Source organism: Dromiciops gliroides, chromosome 2, assembly GCF_019393635.1.
Source record: "Dromiciops gliroides isolate mDroGli1 chromosome 2, mDroGli1.pri, whole genome shotgun sequence".
Lineage (NCBI taxonomy): Eukaryota > Metazoa > Chordata > Mammalia > Microbiotheria > Microbiotheriidae > Dromiciops > Dromiciops gliroides.
The window spans coordinates 193807612-193826273 of NC_057862.1; the positions used below are offsets into that span (position 1 = coordinate 193807612).

An 18662-nucleotide genomic window follows, 5' to 3' on the forward strand; every position below is an offset into this window, starting at 1 on the left:
CAGAGATTGCAATAAATGCTAATGTGATACTTTATCTGGTCATGTTCATCTTATGAAGAACCTTTACAATTTTTTTTTTTAGTATAAGGAAATAAAATCACTGAACCTCTGTCTCACAGAGGAGCTTGGCTTTATAAAGTTGTGTCATATCTGGCAGGGAACACTGGGTCTAGGAAAAATGGGGTATGAGGCATCCAAAACCGTAATGAAATTAGGAAGCATACACTCATTGGAGTCATAGAATGACTTCAAGAATTTTCTGTGTAGCTTTTGTTACTCTCCCTTGCTATGTTGGGAAACCCAATCCCCCTTTCCATTACGTGCTGTTCCTGAAAGCTCCAAGGTTTGTGGGTAAAACTACCTACTCCTGGGGGCCGGGTTGGGAAAGCAAAAATTATTAAAGTTTTCTTAAGTGGTGGTGTAAGCCCACTCTGGTTACATTCTGTGGGAGCAGGAATTGGGGTTCCCTGACAGTAGCCCTGACCCATTCCCTTTGAAATCAAATGTTTGGAGTTATCTTTCAGATCACCCCCCCAAGTTGAAGTCTTGAGTGTATCATGCACCTATAGGTTCCCTAAGCCAAGTACATGATGATCTTGGTGGCTATGTCCCTTAAACTTTAAACATTTTTGTCTCTCCTTTTTAAAAAAAAAAAACTAACAAGCCTGTGTCTGCCTTGTTGCCTTGCCTACAGAACCAAAGGCAAAGAGAAGCCAAAAAATACATTTCTTTTTCTCTCTCAGCACTAGTAGTATTGGTGCTAAAGTGACCATTCTCACCTGAGATGAAGTGCCCAGATACTCAGTGGACGGACATGCATGTAAATGAAAATGGGTACATCTGAGTCTTCCTACTCTCAAGATTACAAAAGAACAGAAACAAAACAGAAGTGATGGTTCTCTTATACCTGTGCACTTTTTGTTAGGAACAAAGGAACCAAAAATGTTTTTTAAAAAAATCTGAAGAGCTTAGTTACCTGTGACCACTAAATTTGACTTACTATTTATAAATAAATAGTTTAAAATACCCAAAGAGTCAAATGCACCTCCCCCACCCGGGCTATTAAATTCTGATTTCTGGGATATTGTTTCCCCATCACTAACTCCTAATGCTAGGTAAAGAATGTAATTTCTCAAACTAGGGTCCCCTTCCCCCCCACCCCCCCATTATAGAAAATCTCTAATTCTTTTTCAACTTGGTCACTTCATGTAGAAGTGTTAGTTATGGTTTTAACTATGTGTTTTTACATGCATAAAGCTATGCGTTCTCCTTGTAAAATAAATGCAACCTTGAACATTAGCACAGGGATCCATAGACTGGAAAGAATATCATCAGTGCTTCTGTAAGATTTGAGTCTCCCCAGCAGCTGTGCAAAAATGTTCCCAAAGTGGCCATTTACTAAGCTTAGTCAAGGAGTCTTCTACATAGTCTTGAAAAAATTACACGTGTAGCACAATGCATTAATAAGCAGCAAAGACTACTTTTGAGTGAGAAGAGCAAAGAATATAAAGTGTATATTGACTGCAATGGGTTCCAATAAATACTACAATTTTGCTAGTTATTTGGGGCTCAGTTCACACCATGCAACTTAAAATTTACGAGTACATCATCAGCAAAGCCAGCTTGCATAGGAATTAGAGAAATAGGACATTTCTGAACAAGTCGAAAATTCAGAGTCTCATAATTCCAGGCAGTAGCTTTAAGATTAAATTTAATCTGACCCAGTTTTCCTCTTTAAGTTCACCACATGTTAAATCTGGTCCCACAAAAATATCTTCATATGTGAAAACATATGCAGAGATTACCATACAGAATTTGAATTGAATGTCTCAACCAATCTCCAATCCCTAGGAAGCATAATTCAGGACACGATCATAAAGCAACTTAAGTTAACTAAGATGTTTCTGCCCATGTCCTCTGCTCAACTGAAGCAATACAAAGAACTGGAGAAGAAAAAGTAGCTTAGGAGGAGGTGTGAGTTGATAACTATGTTAGAGCACCCAGGAATTGCAGGTTGTCAAGGTTTGCCTTCCCAACCTCAATTCAGCTGAGGCACTTGAGTTCCCATAATGCAGTTCTGGCTTTTGCCTTACATTTTAAATATTTTTTTTTGTCTTTGCATTTTAATATAGCTTTATTTGACTTTGATTAGCACCTACCCCTAAACCCCCAAACTCAGCACATTTCTTTTTAGAATAATCAAATGAACGGCTTTAAAATTAGTGATAGTGGATAAACTATGCTTGTCACCTAAGTCTGCAAAATGTCCCACTAGAGAAAAGAAATTCACTCTTTATGCATCCTGACTTAAAAAAAACACACCAAGATTCCTTCCATTCCCCCAAAAAAACTCCTGATCCAACTCTGCTCAGGAATGCCACTCTAATTTTAGCCCGAGTGACATTCAACATATAAAAACAAATAATCCGTGCAAGGAAAGCTATACTTTAAAAAACATTTATATTGGATACTCTATATAGGACATGTACTTTTAAATATACTTAATAATATATGAGGGTAGAGCTACTTTGTGGGTTTTCCCCCTAAAAGGAAGCAGAGAGAGCAGAAACACATCTTTGGTTAACTCTTTCTTTAACATGCAAGATAAAATATTCTTACATAATGATGGCTGCTTATCTCTGAATCCTGATGTATACTATTTGAGGCTTAGCAAACTTTGCCAGTGCTTATAAAAAAGCAGGGCAGCACAGTGGAAAGGTCGGGGGTACGGTGGGGAGAACCAAAGGGGGAAACACATTTAAATGCCACTCTGACTTCAGTGTTTGTGTGGGGAAAATGGCAAAGATGGCAGCAGCAAAGTGACATCACACATACATTACAATAGTAGCCACATCTGCAACAACAGCTCTTCAAAATGGGTTATAACTAGCACAGTTCTGACTAGAGAGAACAGGACTTAAAGCAGGCTACTTTTAGCACAGTTTAGCCAATACAACAAAATAAAAATTATACTGCTCCGATATCAGAAGCCTATAAAGTACCCAATAAAAGTGAAGAAAGCAAAATGGAATGACAATAGTTAGGGATTCTTTTCTCAATTCATGCTAACCTAGCATTCTCTTTGTCACTGGACTTAAACCATGATCATCATCCCAGATTATCCGCTCTAACCATGACGACAGTACTATGAGATTAATATGACAAAATCTTTGAACCAGTAATACAAGCACTTTCAAGTATTTTTTTCCTATTAAAAACTCTCTTTAAATGAAAATTTAAACTACACTCCTAAAACCTGGCTTATTTGAGAACTGCCAACCCTTAAACTTTACACAAGGAAGGCAGGAAGAATCTGTCTGAGGTGTCACATGCCAAGAAAATATTTTCAGAAAATGAAGACGCAAGGCCCAAGTGTATTTGAGGCACGCAATAGAGTATTTCACCATCTGCAGTCTATAAATTACAAATGGAGAACGAGAGTGAATGAGTTTATACGCATATGTCTATATATATATATATATATTTATAAATATTTATATAATATAATTTACCATGAAGACATGCAAGTGTTGTTATAGCAACTATTATACAATATAATACAGAGAGATCGGCCTTGCCAATGTTACAGTTGCTTCAGGAACAGCAGGTATTCCCTACCTATTGCATTCCTCTGTAGTGCTTGAAACCTAAAAGAAATTAAGGTTCCCTACTATGCTACATTACTTATAGGAGACAGTACACACATGGAGAGTGTTTTTTTCCTTAAGTCCAACATAGACTAAGAGAAAAGTTCAGTGCAGCTTCAGGGCTACATTGATGCAGCATCAGAACATATTTACTCAGAGAAGAAATACTCCTTTTTCAAACCAAGGAATGAGGTTTGGCAACAAACACAAGGTTAAAGGAAAAAGCACAGATGTTTGCTGGAAGGCAAATATCAACAGCAAGCAGGCCCATTTTTCTGACCCTGATAAGGTTTCCACAACACCCAGCATGCCAGGGATAGGGAGTACAAAGAAGGCCAATTCAAAGTCTGAGGTCATTTCATTTTGGCTGGTCACTTTTAGAAGGAAAAGTATACAATGGGAGGGTTCCCACTAAGGCCCTCCATAGTTACTAATTGGGACCATACAGAAATTGGGACAGGAAGCTCAGCATTGTTAATCTGAGGCACAGAGGTATGACCTGCCAGAAGCAAAAGATGGATTAAAAAACACCAAAGATAACTATTTGAACCTGATCTTACAAGTTTATTTCCCCAGATATTCAGTTCTAGTTTTTAGGTAACTTACAAAATGTAAGGCTTGAGGCTCACCTCCCTCAACACCATACCTAATTCCCTTTTCTGGGGTAAGGAGAAAGTAACCCCAAGAAGTAGAAATGGAGAGACATCTCAGTGTCCCTTTCTCATTTATTCTTTCTGGAAACATCTTGGAGGCTGATACTGGTGCTAGGGCATGAGGACTGGTGTCATAGTGAGGTAAGCTTACAGGCAAGGGGGTTACTCCACTTGAACTCTCATGCCTTCTAGAACCCTTCCAAGTTGCTGCCAAGGTTCAGGCTTTCAAATCAATCCGTGGACATCCCCCATCTCCTATATGTATTCCAGAAAGGCAGTCTTTAGTTATCTGCCAGCCATAGAGAAGTACTGAACTGTACTGCTATTGTCTCAGAGGACAATATGAGGGAACTAAGAAGTTCTCTGGGTTTGAAATAGCTAAGGAAAGTCCTAGCATACACTGCTAAAAACTCTTTTTGTACATGTTAAAATAGATATTTTAAAAGATGAGCCTGGAGAGAAGGGAGAATGAATTATGTGGTCAAGACAAGTTCATGAAATTTGATTCCAAAGAGGTCATTGGGACTTGGAGGAAGGGTTACACTAAGACCCAACACACCATATGGATGTATTTGCAAAGAACTCTTCATCACTGGCTTCCAGATAGCATATTTTCTTAAACAAACTAAAATAATCTGAGCAATACCGATTCTTTAAGGTGAGGAAACCTTTGATGAAAATATTAAGGAGTTTTCAGATTTTGTTTAAGGAATCATGAAGTAAAAAGTAGGCCAAAACCGTAAAATTCATTCAGCTTACCCCACAACTCTCTTTTTAAAAGCAGCTAAGAAATTAGAGATTACTGGACTTGGTGAGTTTCACCCAAATGAGTTTGCTTGGACTTCCCATTCGAATGCAAATATACTCTTTGATTTTTGATCTGCTTGCTGCCTGCCTTTGGGTAATTCTTTGTCACACATTCTTTTCATAAATAATTTATCATATGTTACTTTCTTTTGCAAGTGAAGGTCAACACTGATTTTTTTTTTTAAAATATACAGTACACGGACACAACATGCATCAGGTTTAGGAGGATTTCACACCTGTGATAGGGACACAGCTTGGTTCCTATCTGCTGAGTTTACTGGCTGACTTACTCTTCCCTGGGGGAGTTTTGGGACTGGCAGAATGGTGGTAGAGGCTGCCAGATCCTTTCATGCCATTCTTGCTGGGTTTGAGACAGCAGTGCTCCTGTTGGCAGGATCTCCTTGAAGATGAGGATCCCGAGTGGCTGGGAGGTGATTTACTTCTCCCCAGATGTGGGGATGAACTCCTCTGGTCATGGTGGGGCCGTCCAGCCCTGGATGGTGAGGAACTTGAAGTGCGGGGCAAGGAAGAGCTTCGTGGGGAGGCGCTGGGACTTCTCCGAGGGACAACTGGGCTCTTGGGGGGCGTTTTTGGACTGTGAGGGGAGCCAGGACTCTTGCACTGAGTAGAACCCCGAGATTTCTGAGATCCATTTTGAAGAATTTGAGCCAGACGGGAGAAAAGGTCTGAGTCAGAGTTGCTGCTCCCTAGGACTTTATACCTACGTAACCTGAAAAGAACATAAGAAGAATTATCTGTATATCCACTTCAGTAGGATATATAAAAATCTGCAAACTGTAAATACCCTAAAATATGCACAAATGCACTTGATATGTGCCAAATGTTTGTGCCATTACCAAAACCTATTGTTTTGGGGGTAAAGAGGACTACATTGTTCTGTTTTAATTTTTCAATATTTTTAGGAAATTTGATAAGATCACATGTATGATCATGATATTGGTTAAGCCATTTAGTCTGAGGGTGTCTACATACATGGAAATCTTGCTGTGATGCTGTGAAGTCCTTCATATGATTTGTACCCATCCAGAAGAATAAAGGCTGTAACTAAAAATATTTGAGCCACATTTAATAATTTGTAAAAGGGGGAAAAAAGGTTACTTAATCCCAGTTTCCTCATCTGTAAAGTGGTGAAATTGAACTAAATGATCTCTTCACTTCTTTCTAGTTAATGTAATTCTATGATTCTGTGAACTAAGAATATAATGAAATAAGAATTTCTGATACCACAGTGTTTGAAAACGTGTTTGGATAAATAATTGAAATGTTATATGTGGCTCAAAAGCCTTTACCTTTGATTGATAAAAATTGCTAAAGCTACCACTGTTATAACCTTATTACCTGGCACCTGGAAAATGGCCTTCAGGGCAGTGCTAGCACCTGTAAGAAGCAAGGAACTTAGAAATGACATTTAATAGTCACAGTCATGTAATGGGTCATCACCAACTTATTTACTTTCTGGGCTCCTCTTCCCTCTAATTCAGCTCCCTCTCAGGAGTGTCATGCTGTGCTTGGAAAAGTGTTGCTAACCTGCCCCCAGGGCTCAGCACAGATAGCACTATAATTAAAATTAATTCAACCTGTTACTTCAGTACCAAGGCCCAAATGGGAGGCTTCCAATATCTGGCCTCTGTGCTCTAAGCTGGTTTATCCCATGTTATGTTTAGCATAGTGCTACCCACTGGGCCTGCTAACAAAATGTTACTCTGATGAGCAGGAAGCATAATGATTTTTGAGGCTTTAAAATGATATTTTTAGTTTTATTTAGTTATTATATTGAATTCATAAACAACTCAAGTCATACATTCAACAAAGTAATTTTAAAAACTATTTATAAACTGCCTAACATGTACAAGGAACTCTGCTAAACCCTGGAAATACCAAGATAAAAATAAAATGGTCCTGGGGCAGCTAGGTGGCGCAGTGGATAGAGCACCGGCCCTGGATTCAGGAGGACCTGAGTTCAAATCCGACCTCAGACACTTAACACTTGCAAGCTGTGTGACCCTGGGCAAGTCACTTAACCCCAATTGCCTCACCCCCCCCCCCAAAAATGGTCCTTATATTCAAGAAGCTTCCTTTCTTTTGGAAGAAGGGATAAAACATGTGTGCGCCTAGATAAGTGTAATACAAGATAGGGAATGGTGAGGGCAAAGGAGTGATCTAGATAAAGTAGTGGAGGAAGAGAATCCTGCTGAAATCAGGGAAAACTATACAAAAAAGGTGGCACTTAAGGCAAGAGAACACTTAAAGGGGGAAATGAGAAAGGAAGGCATTGCAAGCAGAGGACAGAGCTGATCTCTTACCCCTTTTGTGCCTGTTTTGTATCCCTTTTTTCCCTAATGTTTGGAATGTCCTCCCCATCCTCCAATCTATACCTAATAAAGTCCTATCCATCCTTTAAGGCCCAGTTCAAATGCTGCTTCTTCCATCAACTGACCCCTGATTTCTTCCAGATAGTAATAATCTTTTCCTTTCTTGGGTCTTACCTAACGGTTTTGAGTTTCACAAATAATTTTGTATTATAGTAATATATGTATCATAATCTTAGGTTATACTATTAAATACTACTTAGTTAAAAGTTCCACAAGGTTAGGGACCAAATGTTTACTTTTTGACTCTTCCTCAGTGCTTTGCACATGAAAGGTGCATAAGAAAAACTTGAACTTCAGAGGTGTTAAGAGGGAAAAAATGGGTGATGAGCCCTTGAATTAAATCCCTACCCTATCAAGAGAAAACCTATGGGTCCTAGAACAAATCCTTAGATTTTAACATCTCATTTAAATGATTTCCCCATACTTACTGGTGGTGTGCAATGGAAGACATTGACCTTTCTTCCTGAGGTTTGAATGACTGCTTCTCTTAGGTGTTGGTACTTTAAACCTAATGCTTAGTTACCCTTTCAGCTCATGATACAGGTAAACCCTCTATTAAAAAAACAAACAGCTTCAAAATACAAAAATCTCTCATACTGAAAGGGAGATTTATTGCTAACGAATATAAAAGTGAGATACTGCTTGTAATTTCAGATACTTGTTTTTTCATTTGTTTCTGCTAACAGCTTAAGGCTTCTTTCTCTTCCTTACTCACTTTTCTACCCTGGAAACTTAAGTGCTTCAATTCTAAAGGAAGAAGTCTTTGATATCACTCCATAATCTTCCCTTCCATTGCTCTAAAAATTGTAATACATGTCTTAAGACCATCTAAAAAATGTAGTTACCCCATAAATTACAAATAAAAAACAACTTCACACACAAAGACTGGTAAAATTTGTCATAGGATTTTTTTGTTTATGGGAATTCATCTTAATCTGATCAGGAAAGCACAGGGGGCCATCTGCCAAGATGCAGAAATAGTTTTTTTAATACAGAGCTAGACATTATAATGATATTTATTAAAATTATGTTCTAGCTGCTTATAGAAGCATTTAGGCCTTAAAGATTAGTCATGTTTTGGAAAGAGACGGCATGAATATGAATTTCAGTGGCTAGAAGATGATAATCATAACTCAAATAGTGCTTTAAGATATTACAGAGTGATTTTTTTACAACACCTTTGTGAAGTAGGTTGTTCACATATTATGTGCATTTTAAAATGAAAGAATTGAGATTTCAAAGAGCTCTTGACCTTCCTAGACCAAAACTCAAGTCTTCTAAAATTAGTCCTCCTTCCACTATACCAGGGGTAAGAAAACTTTATTTAAAAAAAAAAACCAAAAACCCGTAACACCCATTCTCAGCTTGTGGGCCTTACTAAAACAGGCAATTGGGACGGAAGGCATAGTTTACTGACCCCTGCACTGTGCCATGCTGCCTATTATTTAAGAAAGCTTTCTTGCAGACCTTGTACCATACATTCTCTATCCTTTTGGTCTTACCTGGCTTCTACTCCAGGTCTAGTTGGAGGCTTTCCTGGTGGTGGCCGAGGAAAAAACTGAGCTGAGGCTGAGTTACTGACTTGGTCTGTGTTAGCCCAGGTAACTGGCCGTGGAATTTTGCTCTTTCTAGCCTGGGAGCTGAGAGGTGACAGAAAGCTATCCTCGGCTGACCTGCTCAAGTGAGGGTCTATTGCCAGTCTTGAAAAGGGAGTGAAGACTTCATCCTCAGGAAAGGGGACAGGAACAGCAGCTAACTTCTCCTCTAGTGATTTGTCAGAGGCACTTGAGAGGTCACCAAGGAAAGACTTGAGTTGTCTTTTCTCCACCAGCAGCTTGACTAGATCTGGCTGATAAGCCTTCTTTTGAAGGAGTTTCTCTTTTGCTGAAACTGGAGAAGAGGACTCAAAAGTCGAGTCTATCTCTTGTGCTAGAACAGGGATGCGACTGTGTCTAGTTATAAAGGATGATCTAATGACATCGTTCCTGGATGTAGGAGAATGTTCATTCTCTGAAATGCAATGGAACAACTCTCCATTTCTAGGGGAAATTTTCTCTTTCTTGCCCTCTTGATGTAAAAAGGCAGAAAGATCCCCTTGGTGACTAGGCACACCTTCCCCCTTACTGATATCCTCATCTCTCTGTAATTTGCCTTTTTGTACCACCACCTGACCAATCTGTCCTTCACCATGTGGGTGGATGACTCTTGCTGGAGAAATTTCTGAAGTTGCACTTGTCAGAAGCTTCATTATCTCGTGATTTGTGTCCTGATTTGGCACCAAGCAGAAAGTCCGTGTCCTGAATTCTTCAAGAGGTTCGGGAATAGGTGAATGCTCCCCATCTAAATCTCCTGGAAGATTAGAAATCTCAATGAAACAGTGCCCTTTGCCTAATTTCTCCTCCTCATTGTCTGAACCCAACACAACATTCTTTTCTTCAGCTCCCACAGGGAGAGTTTCAAGTTCCTTTGTGGCCACTTTGATGTTGTTATGGTCAGGCGGCTCTTTTTGAACCAAGTCTTGGGATTTGACACATTCTCTAATGGGGCCTTCCCTTGGAGCATTATCATGACCTAGATGATCCAAGGGAAGCACCCAGTCTGTTCTGCTGGCACCACTAGGAAGTTCACCCTCTGTCCCCACCACGCCAGACACATTTTCCCTTGGAGAGTAAAGTTCGACAGTATGTTCCAGAGGCTGAATATCCTTCTTCTCCAAGGGTTGGCCATAATGAAAGCTTCCTGAAGTAGATTGTGTGGATGCCACAGAGGGTCTGGGAATTGTGACCTAGAGTAAGAAAATAAGGAAAAAAGGAAAAGTATCAGCTAAAATCTATAATTTGGTTGGAGATCAGTATCTCTAGACCATACATGCATAGATAAGAAGTATAGAAATAAAAGCTAAACATTAACCCTTTTAAGTTAAAAAAAAAAGCACAACAACTGAGAATAAAGGACTAGCAAGCATCTTTAGGAACTATAAAGAAAACAATCTATTGGCAAGTAAATGTAAATATCCTGTGTCTTTATAAAAGCAGGTACTTCTTCATTTTGTTACCTTGTAGGCGACTGCCACTTACCAAAGCTTCATAGTTCAATGCCTCTGGTAAATGTAAGACAAAGTAATACCCTTCAAACTGTCATGGAAGTTAAAAGTTCAGTCTCCAAGAATATCATATCTAAGCTTTCCCAAGTTTATTGCAAATGACAATGTAGAATTTGGAAAGGAAGATGATGTCAAGAGAATAATATAAAAATAAGACCCATTCATATATGGGCATCACTAGCCAAACAAGCTCAAAGTCCACTCTCTTCACTGGAAGGTGTTTGCCCCATGCTACCTTTTCACCCACCTTCCTGATACTATATCAAGTAGTATGCACAGTGTGAGGAGTTTAGTTCAGAGCAGTCTCAGGGATCATGGTTTAGGGAAGTTCTCAAAGAGTTAGTCCACTTGCTGCTATTCCCAGTCCAAAATATTCTCATGTATTGGAAGTCAGATACTTTATGTTTTTTGTCATTTTGGTAAATAGAATTCCTCTTTTTTTTTAATGCTTTACTGGGAGAATAGAAGAATGTGAATTGTTGTGAGTTTACCTCATTGCCTAATTAATACCTTGCTGAACTTACTATCTCAATTTTCTGTTGTGTCTCTTATTTTTTCTAGGTCTATATAAACATATGCCTTCTGCAAACAGTGATATATAACTTATGGTTGACAAACCTTATTCCTCAGCTGCTTTTCTCCCCATCTCATTGTAATTTCTAATACCATAGCAAAGAGAAGTGGTAAAAGTGGGAAACTGTTTTGTACCAGTTTTTAGTGGGAATGATTTTATTTCTTTGCTGTATGTAATGGCAGGTGGGGTTTTTTGTGTGTTTGGGGGTTTTGGGTTTTTTTTTGGTTTCAAGAAGATGTTTATTACGATGAGCAGGGGGAGTTCAGAGAAACCTGGAGGGTCTTGCGTGGGCTGATGATGAGTGAGATGAGCAGAACCAGAAGAACATTGTACACAGTATCATCAACATTGAGTGTTGATCTACTGTGATGGACTATATTCTTCTCACCAATGCAATGGTACAGAAGAGTTCCAGATAACTCATGATAGAAGAGGCTCTCCAAATCCAAGGAAAAAAAAAAAGAACTGTGGAATATAGATGCTGAATGAACCATACTATTTCTTTTGTTTTTGGTGCTGTTGTTTTTTCTATTTTGAGGTTTTTCATCATTGCTCTGATTTTTCTCTTATAACATGACTAATGCAGAAATAGGATTAATGTTATTATGTGTATATATATATATATATATAAAAAACCTATATCAGATTACCTGCTGTCTAGGGGAGGGAGGGAGAAAAATCTGAAATTGGAAAGCCTGTATAAACAAAAGTTGAGAACTATCTTTACATGTAACGGGAAAAAATAAAATACTTTATTAATTTTTTAAAAAGAAGATGTTTATTAGCCTTTTAAGAAAAAAAATACTTTTCCTTCATTTATGATAAACACATTAAGAAATTCCTACCCATCCATTAAAGCCTAACTGAACTCCTACCTCTTCCACAAAACCTCTCTGATTCCTTGTCAGTAATGTACTTATTTTGTTCTAGGCTGATTATATATAGTTTTTAACATGATAATATACTAGACACAATACACAAACATATATGTATACACAAAGAATGAGTTATACCTGTGTTTTTTGTCTTATTGTTAGATTGTAAGCTCCAGGAAGGCAGGGACTAAAATTTATATAAACTTTGAACATCTTCCAAACAGTTTGTACTTGTTTGCTGAATTGATATTGTTGGAAAATACCAAAGACCAATATAATTTTATATGATCTATTTACTTTTGTGATTTTTTTTTACTGTACATTATACTGATCAGTTTCCAGTTTTGAATTCCTAATGTTCCTAACTAATAAATCCTTATTAGTTATCATCCTTTAAAAGTATAACACTGAGGCAGCTAGGTGGCACAGTGGATAGAGCACCAGCCCTGGAGTCAGGAGTACCTGAGTTCAAATCCGGCCTCAGACACTTAACACTTACTAGCTGTGTGACCCTGGGCAAGTCACTTAACCCCAACTGCCTCACTAAAAAAAAAAGTATAACACTGTATTTTATTTGATAATACACAAATTAGCACACTACATAGTTGTTAACATATTTTTTTCAGTTTTCTTTTTCCCAGAGACTATTTGCAGTTATCTTCATTTTCTGCCTTGCCACTGTTTGTATAACCCACTTGCTCCCCTTTCCATCTTTTGCTCTGAGAATCATAACAATATAAATATTACCATTACCATTGCCTCTGGAAAGGGCATTATTAATTGTTCCATTCACCATTTTTGTGACTTCTAAGGTCATTAACATCCTTCCATTGGCTACCATTTGCCTATATGTGCTATTTGTCCCTAAGAATCAGTTTAGTATTTGTATCCCCAGCACTTATCATAGTGCTTAGAACATAATGAGTGTTTAATACTTTCCATTCTTGTGGTTTTTTTATTTTAAAATCAACACCATTTTTGCTTTTCAAAAATAACTAGGTATAGTACACTTAAAATTTAATACCTAATAATAATAATAATCAGGGATTATTTGTTCTTTCAAAATTTAAAATAAAAAATTTACCCATAAATCTTTTTTTTTTTTGGGAGGGGGGCAATGGGGGTTAAGTGACTTGCCCAGGGTCACACAGCTAGTAAGTGTCAAGTGTCTGAGGCTGGATTTGAACTCAGGTCCTCCTGAATCCAAGGCCAGTGCTTTAACCACTGTGCTACCTAGCTGCCCCCACCCATAAATAAATCTTTCTTGCTCTCGTGTGTGTGTGTGTGTGTGTGTGTGTGTGTGTGAATTGTACAAGGCAAATCTTTAATAATTTACTTTATTTCTTCTTCTGAGATTAGTCTACATAACTTATCTATTTCTTGTGTCAATTTTGGTAATTATTTTTTTTTTCGGGGCAATGGGGGTTAAGTGACTTGCCCAGGGTCTCACAGCTAGTAAGTGTCAAGTGTCTGAGGCTGGATTTGAACTCAGGTACTCCTGAATCCAAGGCCGGTGCTTTATCCACTGCACCACCTAGCTGCCCGGTAATTATTTTTTAAAATATTCTTCCATTTCACTTAAGTGATCCAATTTATTCAACTGTATATAATATTTTCACATCATTTTCTTAATTCTGTCATCATCTCAACTTTCTTCTAATTTTGATAACTCATGTTTCGTGTATCCTGGGTCCTTAGTATTGATTTACTTTACAATTTTCTCACTGTTCTTCCCATATCTTCTTCTTCTTTTTTTTTTAATGGTGGAAAGATTGCCCATATTTTCTTAAACGTATATTCCCTACATTGCATACTTCTTGGTATGGCTATAAAGTATTCAGATTATTTGATTTCTGGGACTTAATACTAAGTTTACACTAATTGTTTAATGGTTGTATAAATCCCAAAGATGGGGTCACACAGAGCTGATGTTTTAAGATTTATATTGTAATATACTATATGTATCAAGTTTAAATTTGTTCTATATGGGTTATATTTTGAAGAACTCTCACTGTTTAATTTGGTCATTGACAATGCTATACTAAAGACTGGTGGAAATCCAGCACTTAAACAGCTAAAGAAGTATAAGTATCCAGAGACAACCAGAATCCAGACTCCCTGATGGCATCTTAACACTCAACGAAGACAAGATTTCAAGGACTCCAAATGGATATTTTTGTTTCTTCCTTCTGTTATTATATACACCATCTGTAATATGTATCTTCTGCTGAGGCTTTCCCTCTGTAGACATTGTCAAAGCGCGAGTCCATGAGTGCCCCTCTAGACAAAATTTTCCCTTTCTCCCTTTCCTATATTGTTATTAGCATATTGTTTGTTAGCATAGGTTATGATATTCTGTTATTTTTTTACTGCTTCATCAAGGAAACACCCCCATGTTTCTTCCTTCCTTCCTTCCTTCCTTCCTTCCTTCCTTCCTTCCTTCCTTCCTTCCTTCCTTCCTTCCTTCCTTCCTTCCTTCCTTCCTTCCTTCCTTCCTTCCTTTCTTTCTTAGTGAGGCAATTGGGATTAAGTGACTTGCCCAGGGTCACACAGCTAGTAAGTGTTAAGTGTCTGAGGCCAGATTTGAAATCAGGTACTCCTGACTCCAGGGCCAGTGCTCTATCCACTACGCCACCTAGCTGCCCCCGCCATGTTTCTTAATGAAGCTCAGGGGGGAATGTAAGGAACTGTGATTTGGGGTTTCTATGACCCCATCTTTGGCTAAAATTAGAAACCCCTGCAAGCCCCCCTGTGTGCTGACCTCACGCTGGACACCCACACGCTTACATGGGCCTGGCCAAATTATAATGAGGGAAGCCCCGACATGACAAGAAGCCTGGTGAGGACAAGTCAGGTGGTCTTCAGTGTCCAGAACTCGTCTCTGTAGAGCCGCTTGTTAGTTCTGTCAATCAGGGCTGCCAGACAATTAGCTTGGGGTTGTGTGTGTGGACAGCCCTGTTTCCTGTGGGAGAGGGGGCTTTTGGGAGAAAGCCAGGGAGGAAAGGTTTCACTTTGGTGCGCACGTGTGCGTGAGAGAAGGATGCTGTGCAGCTGGTTCTCTTTGAAACTGCTGATTCTGGGTGGTGGTGAGTTTATGGGTTGTATATATTTTTTCCTTCCCCTATTCCATTTTTCCTTGTCTCTAGCTTTATTAACCTCACTTGTGTTTTAAATTTGTTCCCATTAATAAACTCTGTTTTGATGACTGAAAAGAGGCTGTTAATCTTCTTTCTTACCCTAGTATTAAAGTGAGCTGCCCAGTTAACTCTTCCCATACTAAATTTGGCCCTTACAATATTGAAATATAGTTAACAGCATGAAAAAAAAAATTCATGGGGCGGCTAAGTGGCGCAGTGGATAGAGCACCAGCCCTGGAGTCAGGAGAACCTGAGTTCAAATCTGGCCTCAGACACTTAACACTTACTAGCTGTGTGACCCTGGGCAAGTCACTTAACCCAAATTGCCTCACTAAAAAAAAAAAATTCATGACTCTAGGATAAGATGCTCTGGTTTAAACCCACACTTCACAGCAACTGGATCCAAGATCTAATGATTTTTAAAATAGAAGAAAAGGGAACACTATCTCAATTGTGGAGAAGAATATTATGGTATAGTAGAAAGAAGTCAGAGGACCTGGGTGTTCCAATCCCACTTCTCATGCATATTATTTGTGTGATTGTGGTCAAGTCATTTTATACCCCCTTGGGGCTAAGTTTCTTCATTATCAAATGGGGGGGGTTAACTTCATGACCTTTGAGATACCTTCCAGCTTTAGATTTATGGCTATATGAGTAAATTCCTACCTACCAAACAAATAGATTTGATTATATAAAAGGAAATATTTGGTACAACAAAATCTAAAAGAAAAACAGACTGTTTAAAAAAATCTATACGGTAGCAACATATGATAAAAAATCTGACATTCAGAATACACAAAGAACTGATGGAAATTTTCATATCTAATACCTTTTTTCCTCCTCTAGATAACTAATTAAAGGGAATGGACAATTTTTGGAGAATGAAATACAGATTGTTATCACTTGAAATATGCTCACTGTTGTTTTTTTTCTTTTTCTTTTTGGCGAGGTGATTAGGGTTAAATAAATGACTTGCCCAGGGTCACACAGCTTGTGTCAAGTGTCTGAGGCCGGATTTGAACTCAGGTCCTCCCAACTCCAGGACTGGTGCTCTATCCACTGTGCCACCTAGCTGCCCCTGATATGCTTACTGTTAATCAGAGAAATGCAAAGTAAAGCAAAGTACAATTTCATGTCCACTGAATTTCTGAAACTAGTTTAAAATCATAATATTTAATGGGACTGTGGGGAAACAAGTACTCTAATGGATCATGGATAGAGTTGTAAGCTAAATATAATTTTGAAAAAACAACAACTTGGAAGATCCCATGTATACCAAAATATATCACTTTTTTTGTGGTAGCAAAAAGCCAAAGACAAGGTAGGTATGCATCATTTGAGGAACGATAGAACAAATTATTATATACAAATATAATAGAATAGTATGTAATAATTATTGCTCCAAGAAAAAAGATGAATATGAAAAATTCAGAGACAAAAATAAAGGAAGACTTGCATAAACTGATGCAATCACTATATCAACATTCATTTATTAAATGCAGCTAGGTGGAGAGAGTGCTGGTCCTAGAGTCAGGAGGATCTGAATTCAAATCCAGCCTCAGACATTTACTAGCTGTGTGACTCTGGGCAACTCACTTCACTCTGTTTGCTTCTGTTTTCTCATCTATAAAATGAGCTGGAGAAAGAAATGGCCAACCACTCTAGTATTTTTGCCAAGGAAAACCCAAGTGGGGTCATGACTGAAAAACGACTGAACAACACAACAAAACAGTATGTATTAGGCTCTATGCTAGGCATTGTGGTATAGAGGGAAAAAATGAAACAGTCCTTGCCTTCAAGGAGATTATATTTTCTTTTTTTTTTTTTTTTTGCGGGGCAATGGGGGTTAAGTGACTTGCCCAGGGTCACACAGCTAGTAAGTGTCAAGTGTCTGAGGCCAAATTTGAACTCAGGTTCTCCTGACTCCAGAGCCGGTGCTCTATCCACTGAGCTACCTAGCCGCCCCCAAGGAGATTATATTTTATTGGGTGAAACAATGTGAACATAACTATATACAAGATATATGTGTGTGTGTGTGTATGTGTGTGAGAGAGAGAGGGAAGGAGGGAGGGAGAGAATGCATGTGTGTGTTTGTGTAAAAGAAGATGACTAGGGAAGGCCCTAGCAATTGGGGGTATCACAAAATGCCTCATGAAGGAAGTGGTGTTAGAGCTAAACCTTGAAGAAAACCAGGGATTTTAAAAGATGGAGGTGAGGATATAGGACATTCCAGGACTAGGGGACAGCTTATTCAAAGACACAGGGCCTGGAGGAGTACTGGAGAGGAACAGCAAGCAAGCCAGCTTGGCTAGACTGCAGAGTACATGAAGGAGAGGAAAGGTAGGGTGGAGCAAGGCTGTGAAGGAAAAGGACAGAGGAGTTTGAAAACCCATAGGATTTAATTGAGTAGGGGAGTGACAGGGCTTGAGATCTGTGCTTTTTTGGTAGCTGTGTAGAAAGGCTGAATTGGAGAGACTGGAGGCAGAGTGATAAATGAAGCTACTACAGTGGTTTAGGCAAGAGGTCGAGGGCTTGATGTATAAGGGGATGGATATGAGAGATGCTGTGGAGGTAAAATCAACGTGGCTTGGCAACTTTTTGGTTATGTAGTGTGAGGAAGACTAAGGAGCTGTGGATGACTCTGAGACTGTGAGCTTACATGTTAGTACTTGGATAAGAAGATGGGACATAGTAAGCAAACAAGTATTTTTTTGTTAAAGTTTTTTCTTTTAGCAAAATATAAATTGTTTTGATCTTCTTATTTTATTCCTCATCTTGTCAGTTTGTATTTGAGATTATGCTGGCAAGTACCAGTGTCCCTATTTCATTTCATTTTCCCATTATAACATAAGTAGTATTGTTTCCAAGGAAGCTGGTAAGAGGGAAAAAAGAGCACTTTTAAAACACACGGCCTCTACTCCTCAAAGACATTCTCCAGTGGGGATAGAGTGGAGAGGGATCCACGCTTCTGCTATAAATACACAACTGGTGTCTGAAGAGAACTTGAGGTGATGCCAGACCAAGGAAAGATTTGCCCTACTTTACTACCCACAAGGCTCCAACTCTTCTCTCCCTCTATATGCCTTCCAACCCATTTCCTCAGGCCCGGCTATATTTTCTGTCCTCATCTTTATCTACTGTTGTGTGTTACACATTCTCAAAATCTTCCTGATCTTCTTTACTCTATACTACAAAGACCTTAGCATCAAAATACATTCACAGAAGAAATCATAGTCGACCAAAATAACATTTAATTAACTAGAATGGCTACCAGATGGTTAGGAACTGATGTACTATGTTCAGTTCTGGGCCTTACATATTAGGAATGACATTGATAGTTCGGAATCCATCCAAGGAAAGGTAACCAAGATAATGAAGAGTCACAAAATCATTCCCTAAGTGGACTTGTTGAAGGATGTTGAAATGTTTAAAGTAAAGGAGAAAAACCTTGAGGAGAAAGGAAGGAAAAGATA

At 38.6% G+C, this 18662-nt stretch overlaps 1 protein-coding gene across 1 annotated transcript in view; it reads right to left on the reverse strand.

Moving 5' to 3' along the window:
* Positions 1–3467: 3467 nt before the first annotated feature.
* The window catches only part of TTBK2 (tau tubulin kinase 2), a 218316-nt gene continuing 203121 nt past the window's right edge, over positions 3468–18662 (reverse strand). Inside the window, exons 14-15 of the mRNA XM_043983478.1 lie at positions 9003–10285; positions 3468–5837 (exon numbers count right to left, since the gene is read on the reverse strand). Of these exons, the coding sequence (XP_043839413.1) occupies positions 5369–5837; positions 9003–10285 (1752 nt within the window). The 3' untranslated portion in view covers positions 3468–5368. The remainder of the gene's footprint in view (positions 5838–9002; positions 10286–18662) is intronic.